Source organism: Hyperolius riggenbachi, chromosome 2, assembly GCF_040937935.1.
Source record: "Hyperolius riggenbachi isolate aHypRig1 chromosome 2, aHypRig1.pri, whole genome shotgun sequence".
NCBI lineage: Eukaryota > Metazoa > Chordata > Amphibia > Anura > Hyperoliidae > Hyperolius > Hyperolius riggenbachi.
In genome coordinates this window covers 194,104,785-194,117,324 of record NC_090647.1, presented here as the reverse complement: position 1 = coordinate 194,117,324, position 12,540 = coordinate 194,104,785, and the positions used below count along the sequence as shown (strand labels likewise).

The 12,540-nt window shown below is 41.5% G+C and overlaps 1 protein-coding gene across 2 annotated transcripts in view; it reads left to right on the top strand.

Moving 5' to 3' along the window:
• Positions 1-12,540, top strand: part of ABCC4 (ATP binding cassette subfamily C member 4 (PEL blood group)) — a 418,547-nt gene that overhangs the window by 208,501 nt on the left and 197,506 nt on the right. For both annotated transcript variants that reach the window (XM_068267922.1, XM_068267923.1), the window contains 3 exons: positions 3,430-3,467; positions 7,818-7,912; positions 10,032-10,178. In XM_068267922.1, the coding sequence (XP_068124023.1) occupies positions 3,430-3,467; positions 7,818-7,912; positions 10,032-10,178 (280 nt within the window). The remainder of the gene's footprint in view (positions 1-3,429; positions 3,468-7,817; positions 7,913-10,031; positions 10,179-12,540) is intronic.

The window sequence follows — 12,540 nt, the reverse complement described above, 5'->3', positions numbered from 1 at the left end:
AGACCAAAAGCACCTAAAAAGCTAGACATCATGCTAAGATCCAAAGAAATTCAGGAAGAAATGAGAACAAAAGTACTGTAATTGAGATCTATCAGTCTGGTAAAGGTTATAAAGCCATTTCTTAAGCTTTGGGACTCCAGCAAATCACAGTGAGAGCCATTATCCACAAATGGCAAAAACATGGAACAGTGAAGAACCTTTCCAGGAGTGGCCGGCCGACCAAAATTACCCCAAGAGCGCGGAGAAAACTCAGCCGAGAAGCCACAAAAGACCCCAGGACAACATCTAAAGAACTGCAGGCCTCACTTGCCTCAATTAAGGTCAGTGTTCACGACTCCACCATAAGAAAGAGACTGGGCAAAAACGGCCTGCATGGCAGATATCCAAGGTGCAAACCACTTTTAAGCAAAAAGAACATTAAAGGGGAACTTCAGCTTAAACAAACATACTGTCATCAAGTTACATTAGTTATGTTATTTAGAATAAATAGGTAATATAATCTCTTACCCACCCTGTTTTAAAAGAACTGGCAAATGTTTGTGATTCATGGGGGCTGCCATCTTTGTCATGGGGGAAGCCATCTTTTTGTTTAAAAGGAGGTGACAAAGAGCAGGAGACACAGTTCCAACTGGACTGTGTCCTGATTACCCCTCCCAGCTGCACACGCTAGGCTTCAAATGTCAAATTCAAAATGTAAAAAAAAAAAAAATTGCACCAAAACAGCAGAACGAGAACAACAAAATCAGAAGTCCCATCATGCTTTGCACAGCATCAGGGGAAAAAAGCCTGGGCAGTTTTCTTCGGTGCAGCTAAAAATGAGGCTTGTATAAGAGAAACAAAATTCTGATGCTGTGAAACTGTTAAAGAAACACCAAGCCTTTTCAGTGCTGCTGAGTAGATTTTTAGTCCGGAGGTTCACTTTAAGACTCGTCTCAATTTTGCTAAAAAACATCTCAATGATTGCCACGACTTTTGGGAAAATACCTTGTGGACCGACAAGACAAAAGTTGAACTTTTTGGAAGGTGCGTGTCCCATTACATCTGGCGTAGAAGTAACACAGCATTTCAGCAAAATAACATCATACCAACAGTAAAATATGGTGGTGGTAGTGTGATGGTCTGGGGTTGTTTTGCTGCTTCAGGACCTGGAAGGCTTGCTGAGATAGATGGAACCATGAATTCTACTGCGAGGAGAATTAGGGATGCGCAGCCTTTCCCCCCCACCTTTCCTTAACTTTGTAACCATGAATTCTACTGTCTACCAAAAAATCCTGAAGGAGAATGTCCAGCCATCTGTTCGTCAACTCAAGCTGAAGCGATCTTGGGTGCTGCAGCAGGACAATGACCCAAAACACACCAGCAAATCCACCTCTGGATGGCTGAAGAAAAATAAAATGAAGACTTTGGAGTGGCCTAGTCAAAGTCCTGACCTGAATCCTATTGAGATGTTGTGGCATGACCTTAAAAAGGCGGTTCATGCTAGAAAACCCTCAAATAAAGCTGAATTACAACAATTCTGCAAAGATGAGTGGGCCAAAATTCCTCCAGAGCGCTGTAAAAGACTCGTTGCAAGTTATTGCAAACGCTTGATTGCAGTTATTGCTGCTAAGGGTGGCCCAACCAGTTATTAGGTTCAGGGGGCAATTTCTTTTTCACACAGGGCCATGTAGGTTTTGAGGTTTTTTTTCCTCACTAAATAATAAAAACCATCATTTAAAACTGCATTTTGTGGTCAGTTATGTTATCTTTGACTAATAGTTAACGGTTTTGGATGAGCAGAAACATTTAAGTGTGACAAACATGCAAAAAAATAAGAAATCAGGAAGAGGGCAAATAGTTTTTCACACCACTGTATTTGTGATGCTAAAACCAGGATAATTAACATAAAAATGAGTATTCTGAATAATTGACTACATTCGATTATATGCCATTTTGGTGCTTCTTTAACGTTACAGTACACTGATAGTGCATAAAAGTTTAGCTGGCATCACAAAAAGAGTGCAACAATTTTTAGGCAAGTAGTGCACCTCATGCACAACCTGTACGTTGCATACAACATGCTGGTTTCCTTATTTGCGTAATGCATACTGCGCATTGTGCCTAACACCCACTAAACTTCATTTTCTATTACTGCACAGTAAAGTTTAGTTATTCTGCCCTGCGGAAAGGATCAGTATTTATAAAATTTGTCGTATGTTGCTGAAAAGGTTAGCATTGACTTTTATTAAGTCTTCACTCAAGGCTGCCATAAGTTCAATACCAAGGATACAGAAAAGAGACACAGAGAGCCCAATATAGTGTAGTATGTACTGTAATAGGAGTATAAGTGGACGAGAACAATAGATATACAATAGATATACTCACAAAGCAGGGTTACCTCCAAGGAAATTGTCCTGTCCCCACTAAGGAGTAAGAAGTCGCTCGCTGTAGATAGAAAAAGGGGTATCCCCTCCATCAAGGGTGGATATAAGAACTATTTAGGTAAACAAAGGCACCAAAAGAATAAAACCAAAATGATAAGTTTAAAATGCTTAGGAGGTGGTGGTGGACTTACCTCCTGCAAGCAGACACTGGAAACTGTCAGTTAAAGTAGACACAAATTTTATTGGCGTACTCCAAAGGGGACTGCGACGCGTTTCACAGCTATAAACCTACTTCCTTAGGTAATAAAATATAGGAGCATACAACAGTAACGAGTCCGGGCGACACCAGGCGCCTCTGTGACAGACAGAAGCGCCTGGTGTCACCTGGACTCGTTACTGTTGTATGCTCCTATATTTTATTGCCTGAGGAAGCAGGCTTATACCTGTGAAATGCGTTGCAGCCCCCTTTGGAGTATGCCAATAAAATTTGTGTCTACTTTAATTGACAGTTTCCAGTGTCTGCTGGCAGGAGGCAAGTCCACCACCGCCTCCTAAGCATTTTAAACTTTTTATCATTTTGGTTTTATTCTTTTGGCGCCTCTGTTTACCTACATAATACCAAGGATGGTAATTGACCTGAGCCTACTATTATACCAGTACAAGGATATGTATAAAAGATATTGAATAAACTGAAAACGTTTATATGCAAAAATACAAAAAGTCTTTATTGAAGACAAAAAGTATGCAAAATATTTATAAAAGGTATAGAATAATGTGTGTGCAAATCATGCTTATAAACACAGTAGAGAAAGTCAAAAAGAAATGAAATAGACAAGCTTAGCAAAGTATGACAAAGATTCAAGAGATGTAAGTCTAGAATTGTATATGAGTCCCAAAACTGTTATTGCACAGGCACCCTGGTAATTGATAACTACTACCCATGAGATGTTTAATAGGAAGCAGGTATTGGCACAGGAGCACATCTGATAACTGGTATTTACCAAATGTATTATTTTAAATATGTGTGACAATATTATATCCAACATATTTTATTTTGGTTCCACAGGTTGCTTATGTGTTGCAAGACTGGTGGCTTTCTTATTGGTATGTTTTATATTCTAAAATGTATAGTAATTGTTTGATCATAGAATATAAAGTGAATGAAATAGATGTAAAACTAGCCATAACATTTTTGTTTTTTAGACTTGAGGCATAGTAGGCTTTTATTGCTGTCACTCGGTTGCAAAACACACAATTTGCTCACTCCCAGCTAAAGCAATTTCCTACCTTTATTTGGTCAGCAGGCGCCAGCCAGAGAGGTGTGCTGTCATACACCATTTGCCTGCCGTACCAAATCTAGCAGGAATTGCATAAATTAGGAAGCATTAAGGTGGGAGGCTTCGGTTGGACGTAATCGTAGATTACATCTTTTACAGGCTCGCCCCGTGTAGGCACATCCTGTTACTCGGTTGGCAAGTTCTTACCCTCAGTTTTTGCTGAAGTCACTTCAGTTGCTGTGCTACAAATACATGCCTTTATTGCTGATTTTATCGCCAGGGCAGGGAGTTCTGTTCAATCCCTGTCAGTCATCCCACTTATGGACAGCGATATAAATCTGAGGCACTATCCGTGTTTTCACTCTACCCCATGGTAAAGTAGTTTTGCTTGGAGCTTCACTAAGTGTTTCAATAAAGTATTAGAGCATGCACAAACATACTGTGGTTAATGTACTATACAGAAGGACTGCAATTTGTGATCCCTTGGCTTGTTTGCCCATAGCCAGCAGACTGAAAATTATCACATCCTTCCCAGAAGTGGTGTGACCACAATAAGCAGAAACTATGCAAATACGAAACCTTGTTGAGTGGTATGTTTCTCCATTCATTTATGGGCATTGCACTGCTCACTGGACAAGCAACTTATTAAATAAATATACTGTGGCTGTGTGGTGTGACTACTGACAACTTTTCTTCCAAATTGTGCATCATACTTTGCATCATACTTTATTAGCAAAATTGATCCAATATGGAATAGTTTTAAAATGCAACTCATCTCACCAGTCCAACCATCTACTCAACCTTCCTCAACCTCTGTCCGGTTTCTCACCCACCAATAACTACCCCTCTCTACCTGGCCAGTCACTTATTCTAAACTCACCTCCTGTAACTGAACAGCACCTTTCCTCACTAATCCATAAGGCTCACTCACTAGCTTTACTCTGGACTCTATTCCCTCTCATCTTATCCCCCAGCTCTCCTCTTCCCCTATCCCTGCTCTAACCACTTTTTTCAACCTCTCCATCTCAACTGGCATTTCTTGGAATCCCATATTTTAATTTTGGATTTAACCACTTTACCCCCGCCCGTACTAATTTCTTTGTCCCTTTTTCCATCCTTTCACACCCAGGGACGGAGAAATCCGTACTTTCCACGCTCCCGCCGCTGCCCGCGCTCCCGCTCGCTCTAGCGCGCACTCCCGCTCGTATACACGCCGCCGGCCACTCGCCCGGAGATCAATGAACGGGAAAATCCATTCCCGTTTGTTGATCTAAGCCCCGCAATGATCCGCTGCTTCTCCGCTAAGCAGCGCGATCATTGTGAAAAAAAAAAAACGTTCCCAGCCTCCTAGTACTTCCTCCAAGCGTCCGGAAGGAGGTCGCATTAAAGGTCGCATTAAACAAAAAGTTACTGTTGCCATCTTGTGGCCAAATAGTAAAACTACACCCTAAAGCATTTTTCACATACAAATACATTACTTATGCATAAAAAAATAACTCGTTACCTCCCACACTCCCCATTTTTTTTTTTTTTTTTGTAATTAAAAAAAAAGTAAAAAATGTACAATAAAAAAAATACATAAATAGTTACCTTAGGGACTGAACTTTTTAAATATTTATGTCAGGAGGGTACAACACTGTTACTTTATAAACTATGGGCTTGTAATTAGGGATGGACGCAAAACTGAAAAAAATGCACCTTTATTTCCAAATAAAATATTGGCGCCAAACATTGTGATAGGAACATAATTTAAACAATTTTATAACCGGGACAAATGGGCAAATATATTTCATGGGTTTTAATTACAGTAGCATGCATTATTTAAAAACTATAATGGCCGAAAACTGAAAAATAATGCATTTTTTCCCACTTTTTTCCTATTTTCCCATTAAAACATATTTAGAATAAAATAATTCTTGGCATAATGTCCCACCTAAAGAAAGCCTAATTGGTGGCGGAAAAAACAAGATATAGTTCATTTAATTGTGATAAGTAATGATAAAGTTATAGACGAATGAATGGAAGGAGCGCTGAAAGGTGAAAATTGCTCTGGTGCTTAAAGGGGAACTGAAGAGAGAGGTATATGGAGGCTGTCATGTTTATTTCCTTTTAGACAAAACCAGTTGCCTGGCAGCCCTGCTGATCCTCTACCTCTAATACTATTAGCCATAGCCCCTGAACAAGCATGCAGCAGATCAGGTGTTTCAGTGGTTCAGACTTATAAGTCTGATCTGACAAGACTAGCTGCATGCTTGTTTCTGGTTTTAATCAGATACTACTGCAGAGAAATAGACCAGCAGGGCTGCCAGGCAACTGGTATTGATTAAAAGGAAATAAACATGACAGCCTCCATATACCTCTCTCTTCAGTTCCCCTTTAAGGGGTAAAACCCCCTCAGTGGTGAAGTGGTTAAAAAAATCTGTGCTTGAAGGTTTGAATGTTTAGTTCACTCCTATACAGACTAATCTTGACCCACTCTGAAGTGTTTTTTTTTCTACAACTACACAGGATTTTTATGACCTCTAAAGTGAAAATTATCTGCAGAGACACTGACAATTATAGCATTGGATTCATAACCTTTACAGTGAGAAAACAAATGAACACAGAATTATTCTAATGGTTATCATACATGGTACAATTTTTTTTATCCAATCTTACCATTTCTATGTAGAATAAGGGTAAATTAAGTGAATATACTGAAAAGATAATTTAGGCAGTTCCCCTATATTACATTAAAATGGTAAGATTGGATTAAAAAAATTGTATCATGTATGGGCACCATAAGCAGTATTGGTGCTGAATTTAGATGTTTGATTTATCAAGTTATATGTCACTTCAGGGTTTCTTTAAATAGAATTCACTCACACTTGGAAGGTGGCTCTCTTTTGTCTCTTAACTGGGGATTACTAGTACACAGCATTGCACAGAATGTGTGTTCCTGAGAGAAATGGTCCTCTCAAGTCTGTCACAGCAGCCAGTCAGGTCAACACCTTGTCTCCTTTAGTCTCTTCTGTTTACTTCTATCTAAATACATTTAGCTTTATCTAAAATAATGTTTATCCTCTATAATAAAACCCCTGTGACACGCTGTCCCTGTGTAGCTGGGTCCGTGCTTCTTGCTACTGCGCATGTGCGCAGGACGGACCCAGCTACACAGAGACAGGAGGACGGGGCCAGGGAGCCAGGCCGGCGTGTGAGCGGGCGGCGGATGTGCGGCGTGTGGGCGGGCCGCCGGGTGTGTGGCAGGTGAGCGGGCGGCCAGGTGTGCGGCAGTTGGACGCGCGGCGGGTTGGTGGGCACGTGCGCTGCTGGCACGGCGTGAAACACAGACCTAGAGCCCGTTTTTAAACGGTCTTAGGTTTGCTAGTAGAAAATAATGTGCTCTTTTGCCAATTTTAAATGTTTTTTTTCTTTTTATTTTAATAAATTAACTCTATTATTGACTGTGTAGGCTAACTAGCCTATCTTCTGAATGTAAAGAGAGCCTGAGGTGGGCTCATGAAATATAAAAAAAACAACTAGGCTACCTGATCCGGGGGGCTGAGCGGATCAGGTAGTCTCCAAAACCGCCGCTCCTGTAGGCCGCAATGGCCTTCTTTCACTTTTTCTGGATCACGACGCTGGAATGAGACGGCAGCTCTGGAAACCCTGCAGGAAAGCCCCTGGTGGGCGTTTTGAACAGGGAATCCTTCTCCCACATGTTTACCTCTGAGATAGCGACAAATATTGTTGCTAGTCTCAGGGGGCTATAGCGCAGCGGTGGGGGGGCAGAGAGTGGCGGTGTGGGGACACAGATATGTCATGAGGCAGAGAACATGCCTCTATGTCCCATCTGCCCCCCAATAAACCACCTTGAGTTCTCTTTAAGGATCATCAGGGATTCCTGAGCCCTGGGGAGCCCTTTGATTCTGCCTTTTATGTTGGATTTACAGTACTCTTACCGTATTAGTTTTCAAGAGCAAAAAAAGTCACACTTTGTAAAACTATGGCCCATATACACAAAATAGTGCTCCACTACGTGTGTATGGACCATGACATTTTTCCACATTGGAGTTCATTGCTCAGTGGTCTGAGTAGCTAAATGCATGGTTTAGCCACCCAGCAAATGCCCAGAAAGATGTGACAACTGCTAAGTGTTAATGATGTTCTTGTAACATGTTGCTGTTTTGTTTACTAGGGCAACAGAGCAGGAGAAGCTGAATGTCACTGCTGGATCTAACTCATCGGAGACAGAGCAATTAGATTACAACCTATATCTGGGAGTCTATGCAGGTAACAATCTGTCTGCTATGGCAATATCACCAGAGCTTGGCTTCAAGCACTAAGTTACTGATAAAATATTTATTTATTCATCAGTCCTGATCAGGGGTGGGTCACAATTAGTGGTTTGGCAATAGTCCTCTCAGCTTCACACTACACATACAGTAAATATTCCAGAATTCATAGTAATCAAAGTACCAATATAATACTTATACAATAATTTAAGTGGCTGGATAGTGTAATGGTTACGGGGACCTGGATTCAAATCTCGGCTCTTCCTATTTAGTAAGCCAGCACCTATACAGTAGGAGTTCTTGGGCAAGACTCCCTAAGGGCCTGAGCCCACTAATGCAGTTGTATCCTCTTTTCATTTACACATCAATGTCACAGATGCTGAAAAGTGAACACAAATGTGTTAGTGGGCTTAGGCCCTAACACTGCTACTGCCCTCCGAGTGCGCTCTAATGGCTGAATCGGAAGCTCATTGAATCCAACAGGAGAAAAGCACTATACAAATTCTATAATTATTATTATTATTATTACTAGCCAGCTGATTGAGAAGGGGCATTATAGGCAGAGTGATGCAAAGTTGCAGACACAGGATTTTACGGTAGTGTCATGGTGGTCAATGCATTTTAAACTCTAGAGAGCTTTGAGAATTGTCTAAATGATTTTTAAATTAATTATTGAAAGTTAAAAAGAGCAGTGCACACTTACACTTAAAAGAGAAAACAAAATGACGACATGAATGAAAGTGGAATTTCAGAGACAAGTGTGGGCCGACCTAGGTTTGCACATAATAACTTGTTCCTGGCTGGCACAGAAATTGAGCTATGAAAGGGACTGCTCTATGATTGGTCTTTCTATGTACCTATCAGATTCTGCCAGGGTACTTCCGGCTGTCTTGCACCCTCACTGTGTCAAGGCCACTCTTTCTATGTGAATGTGTATATTGAGGACCTACATTTATAATAAGTGTAATGAACAAGTCCGGTATGGTTGTACAGGGATTCTTTATTAGGGATGAGCGAGAACGTATCTGCTCTCGAAAAATGTTATTGAAAACACAATTGTTCTGTGAATTTTGCAAAAACATTCCCGTGAATACAATAAAGTTAACAGGTGCCGACTTCAGTGGTTTATATCAAAGGCCCCACACATGCTAGAATCGCCAAATTTGGGAACAAGGGGACCTAATGGAAACTCCAGCATGAAATTCACTGCTCAGTCTCATGATATATGTTAATTTTCACTACCAATAGTTAGATACATTATCTGTCATCTAACTGCATTTAAAGAAAAATTCCTATTGTAACTTTAAAATTTTCTCAAAAACTACGTTTTCTTTAAAGATTTCCCCCCACTGTTCCTAACATACCCTGTAAATTTGGTGATTCTAGCATGTATGAGGGTTTTGCTGATAACCGCTTATGTTGGCTGTTAATTCTTGCCCCGAAAATTGCCGGTAAATTTGCGGAAATTAGTAAAGTTGAAAATGAATGCGAATGTATGTCATTATCGCAAAAATTCATAGCTAGCAAAAAAAGGCTCAGTTTGCCGAGGAGAAGTGAGCATGAACGATTTGCTTGCTTATCCCTATTCTTTATATTCTGATGCAGTGTTCTCCCCAGGCTCTTTTAGCCGGGTGCTCCACCCGGCTAGTTTTGATGACCACCCGGCTGTTATCAGCTCACCTCTTCCTATGCTGTAAGCAGAGTTGCTCACAGAAGCATCGGCCCTGCATTCTCTCATCTCGCCCCACCCAGCTACTTTTTCATGCCACCCGGCTACATTTTCATGCCACCTGGCTAGAAAAAAATTCTGGGGAGAACACTGCTCATATAACATATACATATAAAGGAGATAAGTATTTGACTTTTCTACAGTAATCCTGTTGCCTCTTTTTACAGATACTATGCTAAGTTAGAGGGGGCTCAAACCTACAGCTGTGTGTATATGTGTATCTGAGCCAAGCAAAAGTACTGCTCCAACTTGCAGAACTGTTTTTGAGTGTCTAGTCATGGATGGTTTCCCTGCTTTTCTTAAATATATTATACATTGATATTAATATTTTTTTCAGCACATATCCAGTTGATATATAATTGTACCTTCTATCACTCTGTATTTCTAGGTTTAACTGTGGCTACCATCGTGTTTGGGCTTCTTCGCAGTCTGCTGGTTTTTCAGGTCCTTGTTTCTGCTGCTCAGGCCTTACACAACCAAATGTTCCAGTCACTCCTGCGAGCACCAGTCCTATTTTTTGACAGGAACCCAATTGGTATGTTAGCATCACTCACTCTTTGTTGAAATGTTTTAAAGCAATAGAAATATCGGTTTTCCATATTAATCCTCCTCCCCCCCCCCCCCCCCTAAAAAAAGTCAAACCACAATGATAATAATTTTTCTATCTTCATTTTAGTGCGCCTAGATGCTATCATTATGAAGAGCAACTATGCGCGCTAGTTTTGTAGATGGCAAAAATTGTATTTGTGATACCTTATAACCAACCTACGGGCAGGGGAAGATATTTTACCTGCCTGCACTTTTTTTGGGGGGGGGGGAGGGGAGGGGCGACCGACCAACTTTTTTACTGTATGAGGCCTACCACCCAGGTAGGATTCATAGAGTATGCATGTGGGACACTCTTCCCCAAAAACTTTTTGAACAATGGCCACTTACCAATTTCAAGAGAGCTGGATCACATCTATCAATGTGCTGTAGATAGAAATGAGGCACCCCTCATTAGGCCTTCCTTGCATTGAAGTCGATGCATAATTTCCTTGGGAAGCCTGTGCTTGGATGTTGCCCAAATAAAGTTAAATACCTTATGCTGCAGGATTCAGATAGTACCCAGTTACCAAACAAGATGGGGACTGTAGGTTCATTCTTAAGCTGAATTTGTTTTTTAAGTCACACCCCTGTGCTTTCAGTGTCCCGTTCTGTAACCCTCCCCTTCCTACTTTTGGAGCGCTCCCATGCAGCCTACCACACACACACATACCCTCACTCACATTCCACCCAAGTACCGGTACTAGAGTCCAGCATCTTCAGAGAGGAGGCATGTATTTGAAACTGTGTAGGACCCTGATGAAGTCCGAAGACATAATGCATAGATGGGTGGCGTTTCTGTCCTGCATTCCTGCTGGCTATTGGCTGCTGCAGTGGCGACACACGTGGAAGCAGTTGTATGCACCTGCTCCCTGTTGTGTCTGTGTGGTAGTGACAGCACAGGTAGAGCGGTGCAGTGAGGTCCTCCTTCGGCCTGCTGGTGTACACTGAAGACGTGCAAAACCACATGGAATCCCGGAGAGGAAGCGGGTGAGAGCCGCGCAAAGCCTGAGCTAGACACCTTGAGGGTGCAACGATTGGTGAGATCACACTATTCCACAAAACTGCACTAATAGCCATAAGTTCTGCACTTCATCGGCTGTCCTACCCTATTTCAAATACATGCCTCTCCTTCTCTCTGAACATGCTGAACTCTAATTGGCAGCATATGTAGCAGGGAAGTTGAGACAATATTTCCTTGTTTATTGGTAGGTTTTTTTAAGTTGCCGTGATTGCCCATATAATGTGTGACATTCATGTCCCTTGTTTTACTCTCTTTGTTAGCCCTAGGATAAAGTTAAAGAGAACCCAAGGTGGGATTTAATTATGTTAGTGGGGCACAGAGGCTGGTTGTGCACACTAACACCAGCCTCTGTTGCCCCATGGTGTGCCTCCAGGACCCCCCTGCGCGCCGCTATCCCCTCCGCAGTGCTAGCGACACACAGCGTGTCGCCAGCACAATGTTTACCTATGCCTGTCTGTTAGCGCCGCTCCCCCGCCTCCTCTGTATCGGCGCTACCTGCCCGCGTCCCTTCCCTCCAATCAGCGGGAGGGAAGGGACGCAGGCTTACAATCTAGAGGGACTGACTGGTATATTGGAAGAGAAGAATGAGGGTTTGTTAATAAATGTAATACAAAACCATTAAGGAATGTAAGGATATAATAAAATATATAATTTTTATACGCAAAAAAACCCTCAAAAAAGCATCTCTTTGCACAATTTATTTTACTGTCCAGGCTGTGGAATGATTCAAAAGATATAATTAAGAGATCATTGTCTTTACATAGCAAGTCCTTTTAATTTGTGTCCTCACGGCCACAGAGCAAATTGAATCCTTCAGACTGACACTGCCGCTTTCTAGAGCCGCACTTAATCTGTTTGATGACTGTAGAGTCAGAATGGCAGTTCTTATTATTGACAATTTGATACATGAAGCCCTTTATGTGTATGTGCAGTAGTGTGAAGTGTTCTGTACTTGTATGGCTGAAAAGACAAGAATTCTAGTTGACCTTTGAATTGTACCCCTTTGTATGTAACAATTATTTTCCTTACTTTCCTTCCTCTTTGTTTGGAAGCTTTTTGTAGCTGGAAATGTAACCTGTAAATATGCCTTTCATTTCAATGTTTATTTTACGTGTTCCCTTTTGTGCTCATAAGTGTCAACAAGACTGAACACCAGAAGTAGTTTTGTCATTTGTGACCACTCTATTTTCCTTGTCTTTGCTCAACACTCTTGCCTACGTCAAGTCCCTCAGCTCACCTGAACTCCTCCAGGGGAAAACCTGTTAAAGATAGTCAGCATAAGAGCATG